General features: G+C 35.9%; 1 protein-coding gene across 4 annotated transcripts; it reads left to right on the top strand.

Moving 5' to 3' along the window:
• Window positions 1-205: 205 nt before the first annotated feature.
• On the top strand, window positions 206-21,536 carry LOC18432133 (uncharacterized). 4 transcript variants are annotated; one of them, XR_016046898.1, is made up of 12 exons: window positions 206-383; window positions 549-588; window positions 1,115-1,216; window positions 1,344-1,573; window positions 1,921-2,155; window positions 8,135-8,304; window positions 9,935-10,077; window positions 10,367-10,544; window positions 10,996-11,566; window positions 12,257-12,369; window positions 19,896-20,092; window positions 21,028-21,536. XR_016046898.1 is itself a non-coding variant. In XM_011624281.3 (12 exons), exons 4-12 carry the CDS (start codon window positions 1,383-1,385, stop codon window positions 21,253-21,255), a joined length of 2,073 nt encoding a protein of 690 aa, XP_011622583.1. In that variant the 5' UTR covers window positions 206-383; window positions 549-588; window positions 1,115-1,216; window positions 1,344-1,382; the 3' UTR covers window positions 21,256-21,536. The 4 variants fall into 4 exon arrangements, 2 of the variants coding, with proteins under 2 accessions (XP_011622583.1, XP_006842308.1); XM_011624281.3 differs by having other exon boundaries at window positions 19,849-20,092; XR_016046899.1 differs by lacking the exon at window positions 1,115-1,216.
• The last annotated feature ends 209 nt before the right edge of the window (window positions 21,537-21,745 follow it).

A 21,745-nucleotide genomic window follows, 5' to 3' on the forward strand; every position in this document is an offset into this window, starting at 1 on the left:
TTCTTTCTTTCTGCTAAGTGAGGGAAATACACTGCAAGCAACGCACGCCATCTTCTTAACCTTTCCGCACAGAGGTGTAAGGGAGACTGAACTCTTCTGTTTCTCTCTCTTACTGCCACCACTCACCTTTTTCTTGACACCTACTCTCTGGCTGTCTCTCTCTTAGAAAGCAGCATTATTTGGAATTTACCCAAAAAAAGAGAAACCAACATTGTTTTCAGTTGACAATGGGAAGGAAGCCCATGACCGTTTAATGGCAAATTGCACCATCCATTTTATCTGTAACTCCCTTCCTCTTCTTTTCCTTGCTCTTAACAAAACCCATGTCGCCAAAATGTCAGATCCCGAGAGAAACATCCATGAAAGAAGGGAAAGAGACAGGGGTAAGTCGTGGTCCGAAATTACTACTTCTTTGTGTAATGTGCAGTAAACAATGAAAAGAGAAGTGTTATGTTATGTGGGTTTCGTTTAGACTGCTTAAGGATTCTTTTTATCCGATTTATAGTGTGGAATTCTCTATTTTTAACTGGACTTTTGTTTTTGGGCAGAATAAAGTTGGTTTAGTGAGAGGAAGGTCTTGAGACGAGGGTAAGTAATGTTTATTGACACTACTTTCTTGATTGTATTGTAAATTTTATTCATGTGATTCTACTTGGTGCTGAATACAAATTCTTTATATATTTAATTTTTGTTTGTTTCTTGTTGCTGGATGAATAAAGTGGTTTAGTGAGAGGAAAGCCTTACCAAAACTTTAAGAATGGTTCACATTTTGTTTGCATTTTCGGTGTTGATTGATATGGGTTTTTAGTATATGGCCTGTGGAATCGAATTTAGAGTCGAGATTCCCACTTGTTTTTTTTTTTCATGTATGTTTGTTGGGAGAAGAGAGTTTCTCAGTGAAAGAAAGGCCATGAAGGAAGGGCTAAAAGTTTTTTAAATGCTCTTTTTCTTTTGTACATTGATGTGCTGATGAAATTATTGTTGTTCTTTATCATATGATTATCAGCAAATGTAAGAATCAGGGTTTAAATTCAATAACCTACCAATTTTGGTTGATTGATGAGATACCACCTTATCTTTTTGGGGTTTCTGCTTTTGCTTATGGCATATTCAGGGCGCTGGACAATTGAATTTGTGTTGGTTTTGAGATTGTGACATCGAATTTATCAAGAGTATGACTAGGAAAGGTGTTGTAAAAGTGAAGCCTTGAGAAGAGGTTATAAATTGCTCAAATACTAATTTCTTTATCCATGCTTTGTTTGCTTAGGATTTCTTCACAATGTTCGGAGGATTTTATTTAAATCTGTGAATTGCCTTTTTTGCTATTTATTCATTATTGGCAGTTATAAGGTTGGAGAATTGGGATTTGTGTTGGAATCACGATGACGATGATGGATAGAACAAGAAATTTGTTGGAGGGTTTAGTGAGAGAAGGTTCTCTCAAGTGGGTCGTGGGAGGAAAAAGTTCAATTGATGAAGAATATGAAGCACTGGGTCGCTCTCCTTCAGGACGTAGGAAATGTATCTCAGAGCTCTCGCCCCTTGCCAATGTGGTTGTGGGTCGATGCTCGAGGTAATGTTATCCCTTCTTCTTTTTCCCTTTCCAGAGTTAATTTTTTTTCCTTTGCATATTCATTTTGGGTTTCAATGCAATCCTTATTCTAAAGTGTTCACTGTTTTTGTACTGTCATTGATTTCCTCCTGAAGGTTTTGCTTCACTTTCATATACTATGGTGCCTAATTTCAAATGTATCTGTTTTAAGGTTCTTAGATTAATCGAACATACTTATCCAATCTAGATTCAATGCTTCATCTTCCATGGAAAACTGCTAGTTTGTGGGTGATCTCATTCCATGCACAGTTTGTTTTTTAACTGATGCCATGCTTTTTCACTTATGGAAAGTGTTTAATTTTGTATAGGATTCTTGATGTTTCCATGGATGAGCTTCAACAACACTTTAATCTGGAAGCTTCTGGTTCAATAAAACATCCATCTCGATATGCAAGGAACTTCTTGGAATACTGTTGTTTCAGAGCTCTTGCCGTGTCTACTCAAATAACGGGTCATCTTGGCGATAGGAGCTTTCGGCGTCTGACGTTTGATATGATGCTAGCTTGGGATGCTCCCCAAGCCACAAGCCAACCTTTACTTAAGGTGAATATGGGTAACTGGGAATCATGTGCAATAAATTTAAAGAGACTCCTTCATCGAATACACAGAGAGATGATCCCATGTATTATATACATTTATATATTTTAACAAGTATGTGTAGGTGCTCGTGTGCATGTGGGAGCAGTGTCCAGTGTATTTCTATATGTTGGCATTCTTGTGTGTGATCTATACTCTACATTGCTTATCAAACAAAATCTATGTATGTACATATATAAAACTTATCTATGATTCTATCTTATGCAGCCAAAAAAGGGGAAAATTTTGTAAATATCTTCTGCATGTATAATCTGTATCGTGACACACACATGCATAGATATATTTATAATTTGCACGTATATGCATGTAAATATACTTGTATGCACTTATGTTTTTAGATTCATTTCATAATTTCAAAGAAATGTTTTTTTGTTTGAGTTGGAACCATTTACTTGAGGGTTCATTTATTATCAGAAGGTAAAGCCAATGATCTACTTAGGTAGATTTAGGAATCAAGAGTGCACTAGATAAATCAAGGAGCCTTTGGCTAGAGATTTAGAAGCTTCAATTACTTTAATTGGTGACTTAAGCTCTGGGAGGTAACTTGTGAAATTCAGATGGAGGAAGTTACGCAAGGCAAGTAGTTCTAAATGTTGCAGGAGATGTAGTCACTAATTGATGGACTGAATACCAATAAAAGCCTGAAGACAATATTAGCAATGAAACAAGGGATGGGGAAGTAGTTCTCTTGGCAATCAAGCCCGTTGAAGTTAAAACTGATATTTCCCATAGAAACCGAGGAACAATTTCAGAGATTGAAAAGTGTTAGTATTTTCAATGATACAATGTTTCTTATGCTCAGTTAGCCCTATTGACTGTGGAGTGTGAAGTCAAAATTGTTGGTGAACCATGCCTTCAGATTTAATAAATAGTGAACACTATGAGACTTGTATCCCCACGAGAATCATAACAAGGAAATTAAGTATCCGTATTTGTTGAGTTTCCACCATCTAATAAAAAGAGTGAACGATGTTGCAGAATTCAAAACTTGCAACCATAAAAGTATACCACAAAACTGAGAACAAACAACCTTAGATGATATCCGAGCATAAAGGCCATGTAATAAACATATTCTGCTTTAGAACCTTCCAGTGACCCCCAACGTGCTTGAGGGCCTCAGCTCTCTTGTAGGTAAGGGAATAGCCAAATGTTCTACATCTTATATCTCTCTTAAACTGATAAACTTGATGCCTGTGTTTACTGGAAGATACATCGACAAACCTATATAAAATTAAAGACAATGACTGAAACATCTTGTGATCAATAGAAAATAACAAACAACAATATGAAGCATCTTGTGAGTGCTTGTGTTTGATAAATATTGATTACATATTCTCTAGAGATAATTGGCTTCTTGTATGTCAGAACTGAGATGCTGATGGAGCAATGACAAGGCCAAACATCTTAGCTGATGCAAACAAAGTTGCTTAGCATGTTGTTCTCTCCTTATGACCTTTTGAATTTTAACTTCACTGTCTTGGTTGTAAACAAATTGTATGCGTCAGCAGATGTATCAAAATGTCTTTCATTTAAATTTTTATTGACTGATGATGTCATCCTAAAGTAGTCCAAGGATTTGATATAACTATCTGTTTAGGAATGTGAGAAGGTTATATAAAATTAATAAAAGCATAAAAGGCTTGGAGAACTTGAAGCAAAATCTATTGGATGGTAGTTGGGACAAGATTCTGGATGACGCGCTAGAAGAAGTGTCTCGTATCTTTTTTCTTTTTCAGTGGTCAGAATTGGCTTCTTTGTGAGCATTAAGCTCTGTAGTCTTCTCTTTCTTAACTTTCATAAGACAATTAGCTTTTATGTTTCTGAATTGCTTACAAGATGTCCTCTTGATAGATTACAGTACGGAAAAAGGTTACTTCAGCTTGTTTTATCTGGCCAGGGGAGGAAAAGTTCCTCAAATTAAGAGAGGCCCCCTATACTTCCTCTGAAGCAAGTACATCTACCTCTCAATTAGCTTCTCTGAGCGCATGGAATAGGAAATCAATTTTTTTTTTCAACTGTCGTAACTTGTGAGTATATTTTCCTTAATGCTAGCTAAATTTGTCTCTCCGCCCATTGATTGCATCGTGAATATTTCCCGTCCACAATCAAGGGACCTGATAAGTAGTTGGAAAAACTTTTAGTACCTGTCAAAAGATCTCTCCCTTTAGCTACAATGGAATTATCAATACCAAGAGTTCAAATAATGGTCTTGAAAATTCTACTGAGGCCATTTTTTAGCTAAGCTTCTTAGCCGGACGACCCTAAATTCTTGGAAGGGTTGTTGAAATTAAGCTTGAGTATATGCTTTGACGATTTGGCCTATGAAACTCTCTTATCTGTGCCTAATATTTGGGCTACGAGTGACCAAGTTCCATTTATGGCTAAAAGTTATTGTTTTCAAAACCAAAGAAATCTTTAAACTTAAGTGCCTACAGGATCACAAGAGCCCTATGGTGATGTATTCCAAAGAATGCAAAACTGTTCCAGGCAACCAATCATGTGGCCGTTGATGCATGAGAGCCTCCAATCTTATAGACATGTCATACCTTAGTTGTGTTTAGAGTAATTTCCTGATCTTGCATTCGTTGGGATATAGTCAAAGGCTGTAATCTATAATCTTGTGAAACAAACATTAGGGATTAGTGAACTTGAGGGCAAAAAAGAGAAGTTTGGGGTCTGTCCATAACAAATTCCTTTGAGTATTGCAGTGCATTTTGAATTGATCTAAGCGATGCTGCAGCCTGATGAGCAATTAGATGGTGTTACATAAATGTCTCTGCATTATTGTGGTCTAGCATTGTAGCCATAGAGGATGGGCTAGTTTCTCTAGTCAGTGCTCTGCAAGACTACCTTGGATTAGATGAATGTAATGATGAAAATTTTAAACCACTATGGCTTAGACAAAATACACAGAACAAAATCATCAAAATGGTGGATCCAGTGTTTGAAAAGTTGGCGAGTCGAACCAGGCGACTTGAGAATGGGCACCCCTGTGCCGGTTTCAGCAAAATACACAGAACTGCCCGTGTCTAAAGAGAATCGGGCGGTTATGAACAGTGAACCGCCTGATGACATCATAAACCGGCGGTTTCTGACATCACCAATCTCCAGTTCTACATATGGCACAACCTCACCCTCGCCGCGTCGCGAGTACATGCAACACCTCTCACACGTTGGGCTGCCTTAGCGGTTTCACGCGTGTACCTTAATAGCTATTACATAGTTATTTATAGAGGGGAATTTAATATACATCCTTGGATGTGGGATAATTCCCACAAACATCATTAAATGCAGACAAAAATTGAATATGTATATTAATAGGAGACATAATGTCACATGCGGCGAGGTGGCGTTGATGGTTATCACCTCCAGTTTCTTCCTTGACGTCCCAAGGTCGAATCCCCCTCCCTGGGCGCTGTATATTATTTTTGTTGTAAATAATATAGTGCTATTTTTGTTGTAAATAATATAAAAGGCGTTAAAAAAAATGAAAATAAAAAGTTTATTCTATTTGAAATCTCTCTCTTTCTCTACTATCAATCTCTTTCACTAAATTTATTCTAGAAACCTAAAAAATTAAAATTTTCAAAAATTAAAGTGTTATTTTGAAAATTAGTATGCATTTTAATAATTTCTACATTGATAACCAAATATTTTATTTTATTTATTAATTTTTACATTATAAATCATGTAATGTACTATTTTCTTACAGTTGTCAATAATACATTTTAAAGTAGATAATATTATAAAATATTTTGGATTTTTTATTATTTGTATAATAAAATAATTATAAAATGTAATCCAACAATTTTAATTTCAGTATATGATATTATAGTTAGTTAGGTTGTAATAATTTTGGATTATAGTTAGTTAGGTTGTAATAATTTGGGTTTTTTTTGCGGATTAGGGTTTTCCGTTAATTCGAGATTTTAGTTGTCATTTTTTCATCGATTTAGTCTACTCTTTATTGTAGTCCATGTATAATTATATACTTTATCCATGATAATTTTATGATTTTTCTTTTTGTGTGATGTAATTTAATGGTTAACAAATGTTTATATAGGGAAAAAACATTTCAATATTCACAAATTGATGAAAAAAAAGAAAGTTAATAATGTAGTACCCTCATTTCTTATTGAATTCCTAAAAGACAACATTTATAATGAATTTTAATAATTTTTTTGGATTTTTTTTAAAGCTTAATCAGACCAATTTGGCCGATTCCCGATCCGGATCACCGATTCACCAATCCGGATAGGTTTTTGGAGTGCCCAATCCGGGGCACCGATCCGTTTTTTAAACCACTAGGTGGATCCATCGATTCTTCTCCATTCCACGCGCTGTTCCTTAAGAATTATATTCCGGTTGACAAAACGAGACAGTCTTGGCCTCTCAATTATATTTTCTCTTGGAGTTGTCAAGCTTCTCTAGCAGTGGTGTAATTTGTTAAATATGAGGGCCCCCAAGGCATCTTTTTCATTACATACAATGCCGTACTTTTAGAATGAATAATTCTTTGTTACTATTGAAATTTGAGTATGTGGGAATTGATTCAAGAAAGAAAGATGTTTCAACACCTTTAATTCTGTACCTATGAAATGGTATTCATATTTAATGGCCCGTTATTATAGTTCTTTTTCTAGAGAATGTTAATATGAGTTGATCAAACATGACTGACATCTATGTTCAGTTTGTTATTCTATCGAGTTTCATTAATGATGAGAAAAAATGATGGACAATTTTTTCAAATTGTCTAACATTAAGCAACTACAATCTCAAGATCAAGAGGAATCTCCAAAATGTCACGCTGTAGTGATTGGCCTGGAAATTCTGTGACAAATGAGCAGTCAGTTAACAAATGAGTTCTTATTTCGAAAATTTCATGAACAAAATGTCATTAACATATTGAAAATTTGAAATATGTACAGGTGGATGGGTTCTCCAGTTTAGGAAAACCATAGCATTGTTTAGGCTGCTTCAAAGATAAGCCATTTTTGGTGCACTAATTGCACCAAGATTGGAAAGGTTTTCTCGGGCATTTGGGGAGGGGTGGTCCTCCATTAGGAAATGCATGGACGAATTTTTGCTATATATACTTTTTTTAAATTGTGGTTTTATTATTAATTTCACCAGATAAAAAGGAGTCCTTCATTTTGATCCCTTGAGATAAATACTGGACATTTATCCATAGATGAGATTTGGGGATACTCACGTGATGCAGTCACACTATCCTACTTGAAAACAAGAACAACAAAGAACTCTTTGGTATGGAGGTTAGAACAATAATCCTAAGCTTTGAACAATTTATGATAACCACTGTCGGGTTTTAATACTATGTTAGATTTCCTACTCAGTGAGGAAATGCAATTGCTTAATTAGATTAGGAGATCTGGTTGAATGTATACAGTTGGCTACGTATGCAAATGACTAAGTGGGTACAATCAAATAAAACAAGACAAAATAAAAGGTCCTAAACTTATCCTTTGTAGAAAGATTAAATTAAATACACAATACAATAATGAAATAGTGTCCCTTAATACAACATATGCAGTTTACGTAGACTCTCGAACATACCTTTTTTCAGGGCGGTAAGCCAGGATGTGAACCTTGGATGGCGTGTTACTATTCTCACACTAACATCCAATCCGAGAGGACAGACCTGATAGACTCCTTAACATACTTAATGAAACATATTTACAGCTCTTTAGTTTGTATTATTTCTGAATGTTCAAGTGCATAAATGTACATTAGGTTTATATGTTTATGTTTACATATTCACGTGCAAATTCCAATACAAATTCTGATGTTCTGTTTTTTCTGTACTTTGAGCACTCTTTTTTAGGGGGCTGTGATACCACTCTTAGAACGTAAATGTTCCTTACTTCCTTGTATTAGACTTCATTAGCGACCTCTTCTTTGTGATAGGTGGATGTTGACAGCACCATTGGCAAAGAGGCTTTTTCTCGTATAGCACCAGCAATTCCCACTGTAGCTGATGTTATAACTGGTCGCAATCTTTTTGATGTTCTTACTGGTTCGACAGAAAATCGACTTCCATTCCTTGTCTATGAAAAGTACCTTGCAGGATTGGAGAGGTCAGTACTCAGTGCCATATACATCCTTCAAGCTATATCAAATGTTTTTGAAGCAGATTCACGCTCAGTTATTTTATTGGGGCCTCCGGTTCATTTTCTGGTTGCTTCTGTCGATCACACATCCCATTTGCTGCAACCCCTGTATGAAGAAATATGGAGTTGATTGGTAGTTGTAATTCTAGATATTTTTCTAACAGAACCTTGATATAGCTAGGAAGCTATTTAATGGTTGCTTTGCTCATTATGGATGGCTTCTTTTGTTCTTGTTCTTGGTCTGTTGTTTATTCTTCTTAAATTATACGGCATTCATGAGGATTTTTTTCCTACGTGGTGCATGATATGTATTTCTAGAAGCATTAATAATGCATGCTATTATAGATTTTGTTGTTGACTACTCTAAGACTCATATTAAGGGTTTCAATTTCTAAAAGAAAAAATTTACTGTTATGCGGGTGGTGGTTTTAAGTTCCGAGGATTCTAACAAGAGGCTTTGGTTCCTGGAATCATTGATTCATTTGTGAGTGGTATATGTAACAAAAAAATTGTGATTATGGATCCAAGTCAGATTGTTGTGGGGTCGGATCAAATTGAGTCGCATAATGGTCTTCACCTGCAAGGAACACAGGAGAAAATTAGGTTATGAAAAAAAAAATGGAAACGCTGCTCAGGTATACTCTATGGAAGTTACTGATAAAAAAAAACTACAGAAAAAGAAATAAGATTTAAGCCGTGGAAACTAGAGAGCATAACATTTTACTAATGGGATTGTAGACATACATGTCCCTCAAGTACATTTTACTTGAAATTTTATATCACTATCCTAGAAGCAGGATTTCAAAATCGAGCCGAGACAACATTTTCCTATGGAAGAAAGTTATTTTATTGTTTGTGAAGGTAGACATTAAGTCCCATTGGATGAAATGGAGGAATTAGAAGTTTCTTAAGTTGATGAATTGCATGATGGACGATAACTAAAAAGTGGACAATGAGAAGAATGATTGAGGTAATGATGATGAGGACAGAACTATGGGATGTTATTTTCCATAGGAGACTTTTTCTTTTTAAATGCCATTTGATATATGAGAATCTTAAGTAGTTACCTCTCACAGATCAGGCATATGATTGTCCATAGTTAGCATTGCTCTTGCAGCCTAATCTAGTCCTATCCTACTTTGTGGTTGCAATAAATAAATTTTATTATTTGAATGTAAAATGAATGAATGTTTTTATGATTGGCACAAATGCATATTGGGTGGTTATTGAAAAACAATGAAATTTGCCTGATGGAAATGATCAGTTATTCTTTTCTTTTTCATTCTTAGATCCCCTTTTCCTGATTACAGTATTACTTAGTAAGCACTTATTATTCCTGATCAACCCCAAGTTCTGCTTTTCATCGAAAAAATAAAAAAAGGTAGAATTACCAAGATTTATGGCAATGTTGAATTGCGAGCTATGACTTTTTTACCGACCACTTTCTTCAGAACTCAAAGTGAGACCATTACCTTTTTCCCCTCGTGGAAAAATGTCCTTGCTAGATACATTGAAGTTTAGACCCCTACACATGATATATTAACAATAGGGTTATTGCTTGCCTTTCTTTAATACTAGGATTGCTCATTACTGGCAGGGTTATAAGAACAATGAGAGCCCAGTCGGAGTCATCTCAGCTTTCTGGTCTTCGAGCACCTAGAGGTGAAAGGATTCTTGATGTTGATGGCACTGTCACCACGCAGCCAGTTCTCCAACATGTTGGGATTTCTACATGGCCTGGTGAGCATTTGTTTTATGCGATGATGATTCTCTTCAGATGACATACCTCTTTCCCTTTTATTTCTTTCTTTTTTAAATAAAAAATTGTAAAATCCAAGACAAAAATAAAATTCTTTGAAAGTTCCCTTGATTATTAACATGCTCCTATCTGAGTTTATTGTGAAGTTCTGAAGCATCCAATGCAATTCCCCTTGAGTTCGACACCTTTCTCCTTCAAAAAGGAACTTTTATCATTAAATAGTTGGTCAAAATTCTAACATGAAAATCAACTCACCTCTGTAATTTGCAGGACGCTTAATTCTCACAGACTATGCACTATATTTTGAAGCTTTGCGAGTTGTATCTTATGACAAGGCAAAAGTGTATGACTTGGCAGATGACTTAAAGCAGGTTGTTAAGCCTGAACTGTCTGGTCCATGGGGTACACGTCTTTTTGACAAGGCGGTCATGTATAAATCCATTTCTTTGTAAGTTGACATATGATATTGACAGAACTATCCGAATGAACCCTGCAGTCTTTATGGTTATGGTATAATTCTTCCTAGTGTTTTACAGGTGAGGAAGTGTACTATAATCTATGGAAAACATAGGCCATTGGGCTTATCATGTGGCAATGGAGTGAGAGCAGGATCACCATTGATGTCATTTACTATTCTAGTGGGTCTCACCCTCTTTCTATTGCCGTTGGATGATGATAAGCCCATGTACTCTGTTCTTTCCCCTTGTACATGATAATATATTTCTCCTTGTGTAACATTTTTTATTTGTATAAATGGATTTTGCCTTATTCTTTCTCTGGTTGAGTAACAAATCTAAAACCATACACTAATCCAAGCAGCCAAACCTGTTTTGGGTTATTCTCCAAAGCTATTGCTTAATGTATATTACCATGTTATTTACAAAATGTTCTCTTTTTAGGTCTGAACCAGTAATCATGGAGTTTCCTGAGCTCACAGGGCACTCACGCCGTGATTATTGGTTAGCTATTATCAGGGAGATCCTTTATGCTCATAAGTTTCTTAGAAAGTTTCAAATCAAGGGTATTGAAAGTGAGGCGGCACTTTCAAAGGCAGTGTTAGGCATACTGCGTCTTCGAGCTATCGAAGAGGTCACTCATGCATTGCCTCCTAACTGTGAGACCCTTCTCATGTTCAACTTGGCAGATCAGCTTCCTGGGGGTGACTTAATATTGGAGGCACTTGCTGTCCTTTTTGCCTCAAGGGACGCTGAGCATAAGTCAGATGAAAATGGTATGCATTCAATTTCGGCCTTGGGCACTATGTCAAATTTGGGGTTTCTGTTGGGAAGAGGTCAGGGTGAGTTCAATGAAATTGGCCTTCCTGTTGGGGAGGTCATGGTGGGAGAGATGACCCTATTAGAAAGAGCTGTCGCAGATTCAATGAATAGCTTTAAGAAAGTGGAGCTGGCAAAAGCAACAGTTGATGGGGTCAAGGTGGAAGGCATTGACACCAATCTGGCAGTGATGAAGGTTTGATATATTTTTGCCTTCCTATTGTTATGCTAATTTTCCATTTTTCATCAAGTCAATACATTTACTTGTTAATATCAAGTGTTCGATTGACTGATGGGGCTCTTTGGGGTTTGAGTGATTGGTACTATGACTGTGACTTGTCAGTTTGGTGGTTCTGTTGAGTCAGATAACTCAAATTTAGGATATTTGATAATCTACTTTTTTCAGTAGTAACTAAAGTGACCCTAGCAAAATGAATAAATTTGAAAGTTAATTGCTCTTTAGAAGTCTTGGAAGCTGGACAAATTGTATTACACTAATCAAACCCCAGTTTGAAACCAATTTTATCTAAATCCATTTTTATATGATGTCTGAAGCCAAAGTGGTTCTAATGACCAGCATCCCAGTTGCAAAATGGTGGTTTTGACAAGGAATGTAAGAATAGCTTTGACAAGGTTCATAGTTATGTAGCATTGGGCTTAGCTAGGGACCAATGACATTTTTATGTTTGGTTAGGTGAATTTAAGTATTCTTCAGGGTACAGGATGGATATTTGAAGGCATTGGGTCCCTACTGCAACTTTTATTGGGTTTACCAAATATGTTATCTTACATGCATTACATGAATAGTCTGCAAATGGAGAAAAAGTTTGAACCTATATTCTATACAGAAACTTGGTCTGAGAAGTCTTTTATACTTTAATCGCAGGAGCTGCTTTTCCCCATTACAGAACTTGGTAACTATCTTCTTTCAATGGCTTCATGGGACGACCCCCTGAAATCTTTGATATTTTGCTGCATCGGTACTTTCATCATTTGCAGGTTTGCTTTCATATAATATGTGCAAATTCTTCTTTGATGCCTTTTGTGATAATTGGATGCATTGCATGGTAAACATAGCATGTATTCGTGAGTTCTAAGATATTGGATACTTGCATGTCCTTAGTCATGGTGATGTAGATAACTTGAAGAAACATAGAAAATCAGCAAGAAAGCACATTGACACTTGCAATTTTGGAGAAATCTTAAGGTTTTCTCCCACCTAGGGCTCAAGCCTTAGGCTTCTTTTCCTAAGACAAAGTCCTTTCTTTTCTTAAAATGGAATACATGAATGCCTCTCCAGCCCATCCATTCTCTTATTTATATTGGGAAATTATTGTTTTGGACAATATTTGTCCATGCAATTAACTTTTGACTAAAAGATCCGAACTTAAGTATAACTTGAAACTAAATTCCCTAACTTTAATTAAATATCTCAAAAGTCTCTAACTGGTCTATCAATAAAATAAATAAATAAAAAATCTGAAATAGCCTCTAAAACTAAAAAAACATGCAAACTATTTCTTGCTCTTGTTGTTCTTCTTGGAATCCCTTTTAAGGTTTTCATCATCCAAATATGAGGGAAAATGAGGAGGAATCTATCGCTCCCAAAGAAGATACTCGTGGCTACTTCTTGTGCTTTGATCAATGTCACATGGTCATTGTACTGGAGTCAAAATGATATGACATTTGTAGTAATATTGATATTGTATAATCAAGGAAACTTTATGTTGATGATAAGATAGTGTTTTTATTGAAATTCATTAACTATATAAATAGTATACTGCATTCTGATATATTCTAAAATATGTTATTAATGTAATAAAGGTATAAGATTCAGCGTGTAGTTTGCACATGGTCGCAACCATAAAAAATCAAAGTAAGGCGCACCTCCAAATTTTGTTATAAGATACAATTTTGGTGTAAGAAATTGTTAGGATGAAATCTATTTTCATCTATAATTTTAAAATTTTAAACTCCAAAAATGCTTCCAATCAGGCAGATCTATAAACACATGAAAATCTTGAAATGGATGGTCTAGATAATGTTTTGTACTAATTTTGGGACTTAAAATATATATTTTCTCCAAATCCATACATCTAGATGTCGAGATGATCAATTAGATGTCTTTCCAACATCAAAGCAGCCTTTGTCGAAAGTTTTTCGATGTGCAACTTAGTTCTCCATTTTAAGGTGTCAACCTTATATGAACTTTTTCCTATGGTATACATTATCCTTAGTAGAATGTGTCCTTACTTATATTCTTAGTAAATGTGATATGATATATATGCAAATTATATATTGTGAAAGTAATATATATGCATCCATGTATTGGACTAGGATATTGGCATCTGATCTGTGTTTGTATATTCTAAAATATGATATTGAATACTCTTGCTCCTTGTATTTGTATCCATATCTAGGCATATTTAGTTTTGCTCCATGGTTTTTATTAATTGTGATATCACCAATCTGACATAATATGAGTCTTGCGTCATATTCAAGTGATCTACATCTGCATGTGTGTTAATGAAGGCTTGTTTGCTGACAAGGTATGCTTATGTATTCGTGTCATGTGTTGTGATCATAGTTACACGAAGTGCCTTCACTAGGGGACACTCCCATTTTGGGAACACAAAAAAAACATTGTCTTGTGTTCCAGGGGTTGATCCTCCTTGGGAGCTACCTCCTGATTATATGGGAACTTGATCTCGTTAGCATGGGAACTCGATCTCATTTAAGATGGGATCGTGATCCATAGTCATTAAATATATTATTGGATTATTATTTTTCTGATTATTGATATGTGTTTGGATGAATTGTCAATTGTAAAGAAGACTAGTCGCTATTTCATCATATTATTGTAGTTTGTGTAGCTGTGTGTATATAAATGTTGATTATTGCCTTATATTGATAGGAGAAAGGGAATAGATCTCAAGGTTTCATGAACACATCTAAAGACTATGGTGGTTTATGGATCAGTTTCCTTTCTTGTCACAGCTTGACAATTTCAGTTATTTTTATCTACAGAGCTCTCATGCCATGGAAATTCTGTTGTGCATGTGTATATTGTTATTAAAAAATGAGTTGTCCTTTTAATTTTTTGCGATTTAACCCTATTTTAAAATCTCTCTCTCTCGCTCTCTCTCTATATATATATATATATAAATATATACATATGAAAAATTATCAAATAAAACCCTCTCTGACACCTACGTTTCTTTCCCATTTCTTTCCTAAGTGGCCCTATTACTCTTATTTAAACCTTCATCCAAACCATTCCATAGAACTCCCCTCCCCTTCTCAAGATATTCTCAATAATTTGTCTTTTTTAAGGTCGTTTATTCCCCCAAGGCATAAGACCCTCTCTTCTTTCTCTCTACCCTATCTTGTGATTCCCCAAATCCACTATTTTCTATATGTATCATAGGACCTGCCAGGAAAATACTCTCCACCAATTTATTGGTGCCAGGAAATTGATTTCTAGCAAAAGGCCCCGTCAAAATATACCTCAAACAAGCTCCGTGAGAGCTGGAATTTCCATTAACGCATCATTAAGTTATTAGAAAATGTAGATGCTAGTCTACCACTTCCTCCTGATCAAGATCCCAGACCTCAAGAACCATCTTTCTAGCACCAGGAAATGAAACAAAATCAACTAAACAACAACATTGTCAAATTTGCCCCTAATTTCTTGCTCCCTTGCCCCTTTTTTCTTGGATTATTAGAGAAGGGATCACTTTCATTATTGCTCACTAAACAAGAGAGAAGAGAGAGGCATGAAGGTTACTCTCACACTTGGCAACATAGAGAAAGTGAGGCATGAAGATTACTCTCACACTCGGCAACATATATATATATATATATATATATATATATATATATATATAGGAAAATGTTGAGATTAACCCACTAGCTCATATGAGCCCAACGGCCCAGATTGAATCTAGGCCGATCTAACGGTCATGGTCTCATTTCGTGTTTGAATTTTAATTTTTTTTCTATGAATCCAAATAACTTGAAAGTTTAGGCTTCCATTCTTCACATCAAGGCGCTCCTAATAAAAATATTTTAAAAATAATTCGCAAAAAATAAATTAACAAAAATACCCCAAAACGTTTTAGGGGTATTTTGGTCAATTTATTTCTTATAAATTAGTTTTTTGATATTTTTATTAGATTCTCCTATTTTTGAAGAATACACGTCTAAATTTCAAATTATTTGGATTCGTAAAAAAAAAAAAAAAATTCTAATGCGAAATGAGGTCGTGACCACCAGATCGGCTCAGATTCAATCTGGACCGTTGGGAATCTGGGCTGTTGGGCTCATATAAATACATATGTTCATATCAGCTAGTGGGCTATTCTCATCATTTTCCTATATATATATATATATATATATATATATATATATATATATATATAGAGAGAGAGAGAGAGAGAGAGAGAGAGAGAGAGAGAGAGAGAGCATTATAACTTGGAGCCATCTGTTTTCTTGTTTTGCTTGCCTTTTCATTTAATTTGAGAACTGCTATACGTGGTGCTTTAAAGTCTGCAAATCTTGCTCTTCTGGCCTTTTCCTTTGGCGAACTTCTCCCTAATTGAAAGTGTGCAGCCGGATATGGACGAAAACTCTCATTAAGAAAATCTCTCTCTCTCTCAAATGATCACTCCTCTCCCTTAACCTCTATCCATCCAGCCATTGCTCGTCTCTCTTTCCACTGATTTAGACGATTGCCCATGGCGGAGCTTGAGAACAGCCTCACTACTAAATCTGGAAAGGCACTCACATGGCTGAGAGGGATCCAACTAGAGGAGGGCCAGCCTTCTTGAAATTGAGTGGAGCCTTGGAATCCTCCATAGGTTTTTGGCAATTGCTGGCAAGACTTGCCTGATGACCTACTTTTCACCACCATGAATGGCTCTCCATGAGAATGAAGAAATTGAGGAAGAAGTCGTACAACGAAATAGAGCTCGATGGGCAAAGTGAAGATCTGCATTCAGAGTTTTATGTGATTGCCGCATACCATTGAGATTGAAGGGGAAGTTCTATAAGATGGCTGTATGACCAGCCATGCTTTATGGGACGGAATGTTGGGCGGTCAAGAAATACGATATCCATAGGATGAGCATAACTAAGATGAGGATGTTGAGATGGATGAATGGCAGGACAAGAAAGGATAGTATTCGGAATGAATATATACGAGGGAACTTAGGTGTGGCTTCAATAGGCGACCTAATACATCACAATTAGGTGGTGTAATTTGGTTCAAGTAGAATGTTCTAAAAGGATAAGGGGAAGACCCAAAATGACATGGATAGAAGTAGTGAGAAAACATATGATGTCTTTTGGTCTTACTGAAGTTATGACCTTTGATAGAGAAGAATAGAGGAGCAAGATTCATGTAGTCAACCCCAAATCATTGGGATAAGGCTTGGTTGATGATGATGAATGACACATGCAAAGAGTAACTCCAAATAAGTGGCTCTATGAGCTGCTGCATGGTTTATAGAATGCCCAACAAAACCCCATCGATGTATTCAATGATTTGAATGGTTAATAATGCCCTGAAATGGCCAGAATTGCTTCGTTCTTTATCTGTAGCAAGGCTGTCCCCAACTGGTTGCTGAGGAGAATTCTGGTGTGCTTATTAAGGGCACCTGGGAACGCATGCCGTACTTCCTCTTTTTTTATATGAATTTATTGAAATTTGGTTCTAGGTGAATGTGATTCAACCCTCTACAAGATCCCCATATTAATTTGTTGGATCAAAACCTAGAAATTAAGAGATTCAGCCCAAAATACTTGGTTTCCTCAATTGGGATTTTTCTCCCATTTTTGATGCAAATCTGTTGAAACTTGGTTCTAGTTTAACATGATTCAACCCTCCACAAGATCCGCTTATTAGTTTGTTGAATTAAAGCCTCTAGAATTTGAGAGATTTGGCCCGAAAATTCTCAGTTTTGGGGAAATACACAGTTTTCCTTTTGTTAAACCCACCCCAATTCGTGATTACTTTGATTTCTTCCCCATTTTAGATCCAAATCTCTTAAAGTTTGGTTCTAATTTAACATGATTCAATCCTCTGCAGGATCCCCTTACTAATTTGGTGGATCAAAGCTTATAATTTGAGAGATTTGCTGGCCCGAGAAATCTTGGTTTTTGGGGAAAATGCAGTTTTTTCTGTTAGCCAATATTTCAATTTCTTTCTCATTCTTGATCCAAATCGATTGAAATTTGGTTATGGTTGAACGTCTATGCAAGATCCCCATACTAATTAGTTGGATCAAAGCCTAAATTTTGAGAGATTTGGCCCGAAATTTCTGGGTTTTTGGGGGAAGAAATGCGGTTTTTTGTTAAACCTTACTCCGAATCCGCCAAATCCGCCAATGCTTCGAGTTCTCACTCAAATTTGATCAAATCCGTTGAAATTTAGGTCTAGTTGGATGTGATTCAGCCATCTACGAGACCCTCATACTAATTTGTTGGATCATCATCATAGCCTTTTCCCAATTAATTGGGGTCGGCTACTAATTTGTTGGATCAAAGCCTAGAATTTAAGAGATCTGCCCTTTTTCTCCCTCATTTTTTATTCAAATTCGTCTTTGTGTTCTCTGTTAAGTTTTTATTCGTGTAATTGCAATTTTCTGATTTTCTTTTCTAATCTTTTCTTTTTTTCCGATCTCTTTGTGGATTATGCCAGAGATCAGGTGGGTCCAATTGTCCAAGTTACTGGGCTCGGGCAAGCTCTAGTTGTGAGCTGAGTTTCGAATTCATGATATCTATACACAGACACACACACACAAATACACAATCCTTTAACAACCCTTCAAAATAGAAATATTAAGTCTAAATTGAGTTGTGGAGGGTGGATTTATGAGATGTGTAGTTTATTTTTACGAGAAAGTTGTTTTTTATAGGTAAGGTGGTACTTAAGTAACGACACGTGTAATAAATATTAAAAGACATTTGTCATCTTTATAAGTGCATAACTGAAATCTTCATCACAGGACAATAGTGTTTGTACTAAAAAAGTTCTACGATACTTTTAAAATGCCATCGTACTTTTGTGAAAGTTTCTATTATACACTTAATTAATGATTAACCTTATACATATATATATATATTTATATAGGGAAAGTATAAAATGAGACCATTTACCTTTGGTACAAGGTGGTCACATTAATCTTGACCATTGGATGTGAAATTGAGTGGCTACAATTATTATATATATATGTATATATAGGGAAAGTATAAAATGATACCATTTACCTTTGGTACAAGGTGGTCACATTAATCTTGACCATTGGATGTGAAATTGAGTGGCTACAATTATTCCATTGACTAAATTCAAACTTTAAAAGAAATTTTCTTGTACTTTGTGGCACATCCAAGCTATCAATTTTTACATCGGATGGTTGTAAGGAATTGCGACCACCTTGTATGAAAGGTATATGGTCTCATTGTATACAATCCCATATATATATATTACCGAAGAGCAAGTTCTTTTTTGACCTTTGTAGTGTGAGATGTCATTAACAATGACAAACCCAGTAATAATGCAACCCTAATGACCTTTCAAACTACAAGTATTGAGATTAGAATGGGTTGCAAAAGATGGATTTACTTTATATGCGGTTGCTTTTCACCAAGAGGTTGTTCTTTATGGGTAGGTTGGTCAACAAGGGCACATGTGTGATTATTACGAGAGGTACTTTTGTTTGTGTGTGCGCGTGCACGTCTATAGAAAAAAGTTCATGTAAGGTTGACACCCTTTATAGATTTGCTTGATCTGCAATATTTTTGTAGCTTTAAAGGGCATCATAGGAGTTTCGGGCACTGGAGATACATCGCTTTCAACATATATTCTAAGGTGTTCCTAGGTCGCTCAAGTGATCCCATGTTCTCCAAGGTAGGAACTCTATTGCAGGAGATGATTCCCTACCCTAAAACTCCTGCTTCCAACAACTATGAGCCTGGTTCTAATCTCATTTAGCAATTCCAACGCCTCCATGTATGCTGATTCTACTATCACTAGTAAATGTAGTAACGGATTTCATTATTTGGAAATCATGTTCAGTTGCATTGTTCTTGAATCACTCTCAGGGTAAATATAAACAAGGAAAAATTTGAGGTATACATCAAATGAATAAAAAACTGAAAACTATGAATCTTTCAAAGGAAACCAAAAAGAGGAAGATCTCAAAAGAGAAAATTTTCCTTGAATATAGCAAGACAATTCTAGTAATTACCTTATCAACAAAAGATAATGGATACCTACGAAGTATATGGCTAAATTTCAAACACAAATTTCTGCCCTTTATCCACTGAGTCGTATCTATTAGTATGCTTAAATTCTATCATCTTAAAGTTCATCTCTTGTAACTTAATTTCTATAAATTATCATTTTAGTACGTATAAGCTCAATTTTTATGTTTATAGATATATTGAAATTTGGAAAAACTGTACCAACTCCTCCAGGGGATGGCTGGGCCATGCATTTGCGCTACTGATTATGTTGATGGCAGCATTCATGGTGATCACTAGAATCTGCAGCCAGGGCAAGCTAGTGAATGAGGTCGAGGTCATCGCCCCACCTCCAATGAACACCATGGAGCAGCTCTTGGCAGTTCAGAATGCCATTACGCAAGTTGAAGAGTTTGTCCAAGATGGCAACATAATCCTCCTAAAGCTCCGTGCCCTCCTCTTAGCAGCTTTCCCACAGGTGTGGTTCTCTATTGTCTCTCTCTCTCCCTCCCCCCCATACTAAACCGAGAAACAAGTGCTAGCGAACCTTAGATGATATATCTTTTGAAGTCGAATTTTTTTTCTTTTTATGTGTGTGGGTATCTTCACTTTTCCTTATCAAAAGCCAATGGCTCAGAGATACTTTAAATTAATGAGGTACATAATTTCCTAAATATTACTTGGCCAAAAAAAAAAAACTGGTCCATATATTTCTTTTGGGTTTTAGCACAAATTGTGGAGTACATTTTTTCTTCTTTGCATTTCTTCTTCAAAGTGAAGTAGAGGTTCCGTGAGTTTCTCAAACATTTGAAACATGAAGATCATCATAATCCTTGAAAATGAGGATCATATAACTAGCAGATTTATGACAAATGTCAATGTCAATGTAAAATGATAATGAGTATTCTTTAGAGAGTTAATAGAGAGAACAACCTGTGTTGCTATATATTTGTTAGAAGGTAACAATCACCCCTGGAATTTAGATGTGAAGTTCAATAGCTTGCAGTGTGTGATAGAATTACGGAAGATTCTTTTTAGATTATGAGTCTCATTCAATGCCATGTGGGTAGCAACTCAATTCTACATCTGGCAGCTAATAGTGATTGCGACCTCTTTGTATGAAGGCAAATGATCTTATTTTAAACTTAGCCTATTTTACCGTAGCCAATTTTACCATTGCTGTATTAAGTTCACTGGCATTCATCAAGAAGGAACATTTAGAGATCAAAAGCCCCTTATAAGCATTCACCTGTTTTATATCTTCATTGACATTTATATCTCAAAAGAGAAAACCAAATCCATGAGAGGCTGAGAGAAAATGGGGGGCAGGGGTGTGGGGGTGCTGCACATATATTTTCTCTGTCCTGTATCCGGTTTTTGACATTGTCTGTGCCATTTCTGTTTGATGGACAGGCTACAGATAAAGTGGTGATTGCTTTAATCATTTTTTCCCTGGTTTTGGCCTTCATTCCTGGGAGATTTATTGTCCTTTTGGGGTTTTTGGAGATGTTTACAATGAATTCACCTCCTAGAAAGGCAAGCACAGAGAGGTGGACGAGGAGATTAAGAGAATGGTGGTTCAGTATCCCAGCTGCTCCTGTGTCTCTTCAGAGAGCCACACAAGATAAGAAGAAAATGTAAGACAAAACCAACTCCCGCCTCCCCCTCTCTCTTTTTCTGCCTTTCTCGAATCTCTTATTTGTATGTAACTTCTGTACATAAATTTGTTTTTCGGTTGCATGTGTTGTAAATGATGAATAAAATGATAAAGAGGGTGAAGAAACTGAACATGGGCAAATTATCTTGTGAGTTGGGGCTGGAATTTTGGGACCGATTCCGATTGTCAAAGCCCAAAAGGCATTTTCTTCCTGTGGCCACTTGCGCTATATTGTGAGTTACAGCAAAAATAGCTTTTCAGATTCTCTCTCTCTCTTCCTCACATACTCCCTGCACATGATATCAAGCTCTCTTGAAGTTACTCTCTCATAAAGGGCAGGACATTGGTGCCTGACATACCATATTCTTGCATCCACCTTCCAAAACCGATAAATCTCAACCTTCCCAGTCGTGAATATGTAGAAATAGAAATTTCAATTATGAAATCAGTCATTTATTTTGATTATTCTTGGAT

The sequence above is a fragment of the Amborella trichopoda genome, chromosome 13 (genome assembly GCF_054954075.1).
Source record: "Amborella trichopoda isolate Santa Cruz 75 chromosome 13, AtrichopodaSantaCruz75HAP2 v2.0, whole genome shotgun sequence".
NCBI classification, from domain to species: domain Eukaryota; kingdom Viridiplantae; phylum Streptophyta; class Magnoliopsida; order Amborellales; family Amborellaceae; genus Amborella; species Amborella trichopoda.

Excerpts from the sequence above, each read along its gene's own strand:
- LOC18432133 (XM_011624281.3), top strand. The coding sequence starts at position 1,383 with ATGACGATGATGGATAGAACAAGAAATTTGTTGGAGGGTTTAGTGAGA. Across the intron at positions 10,545-10,995 it reads ATGTATAAATCCATTTCTTT|GTCTGAACCAGTAATCATGG; the intron begins GTAAGTTGACAT and ends TTCTCTTTTTAG. Across the intron at positions 11,567-12,256 it reads CCAATCTGGCAGTGATGAAG|GAGCTGCTTTTCCCCATTAC; the intron begins GTTTGATATATT and ends CTTTAATCGCAG.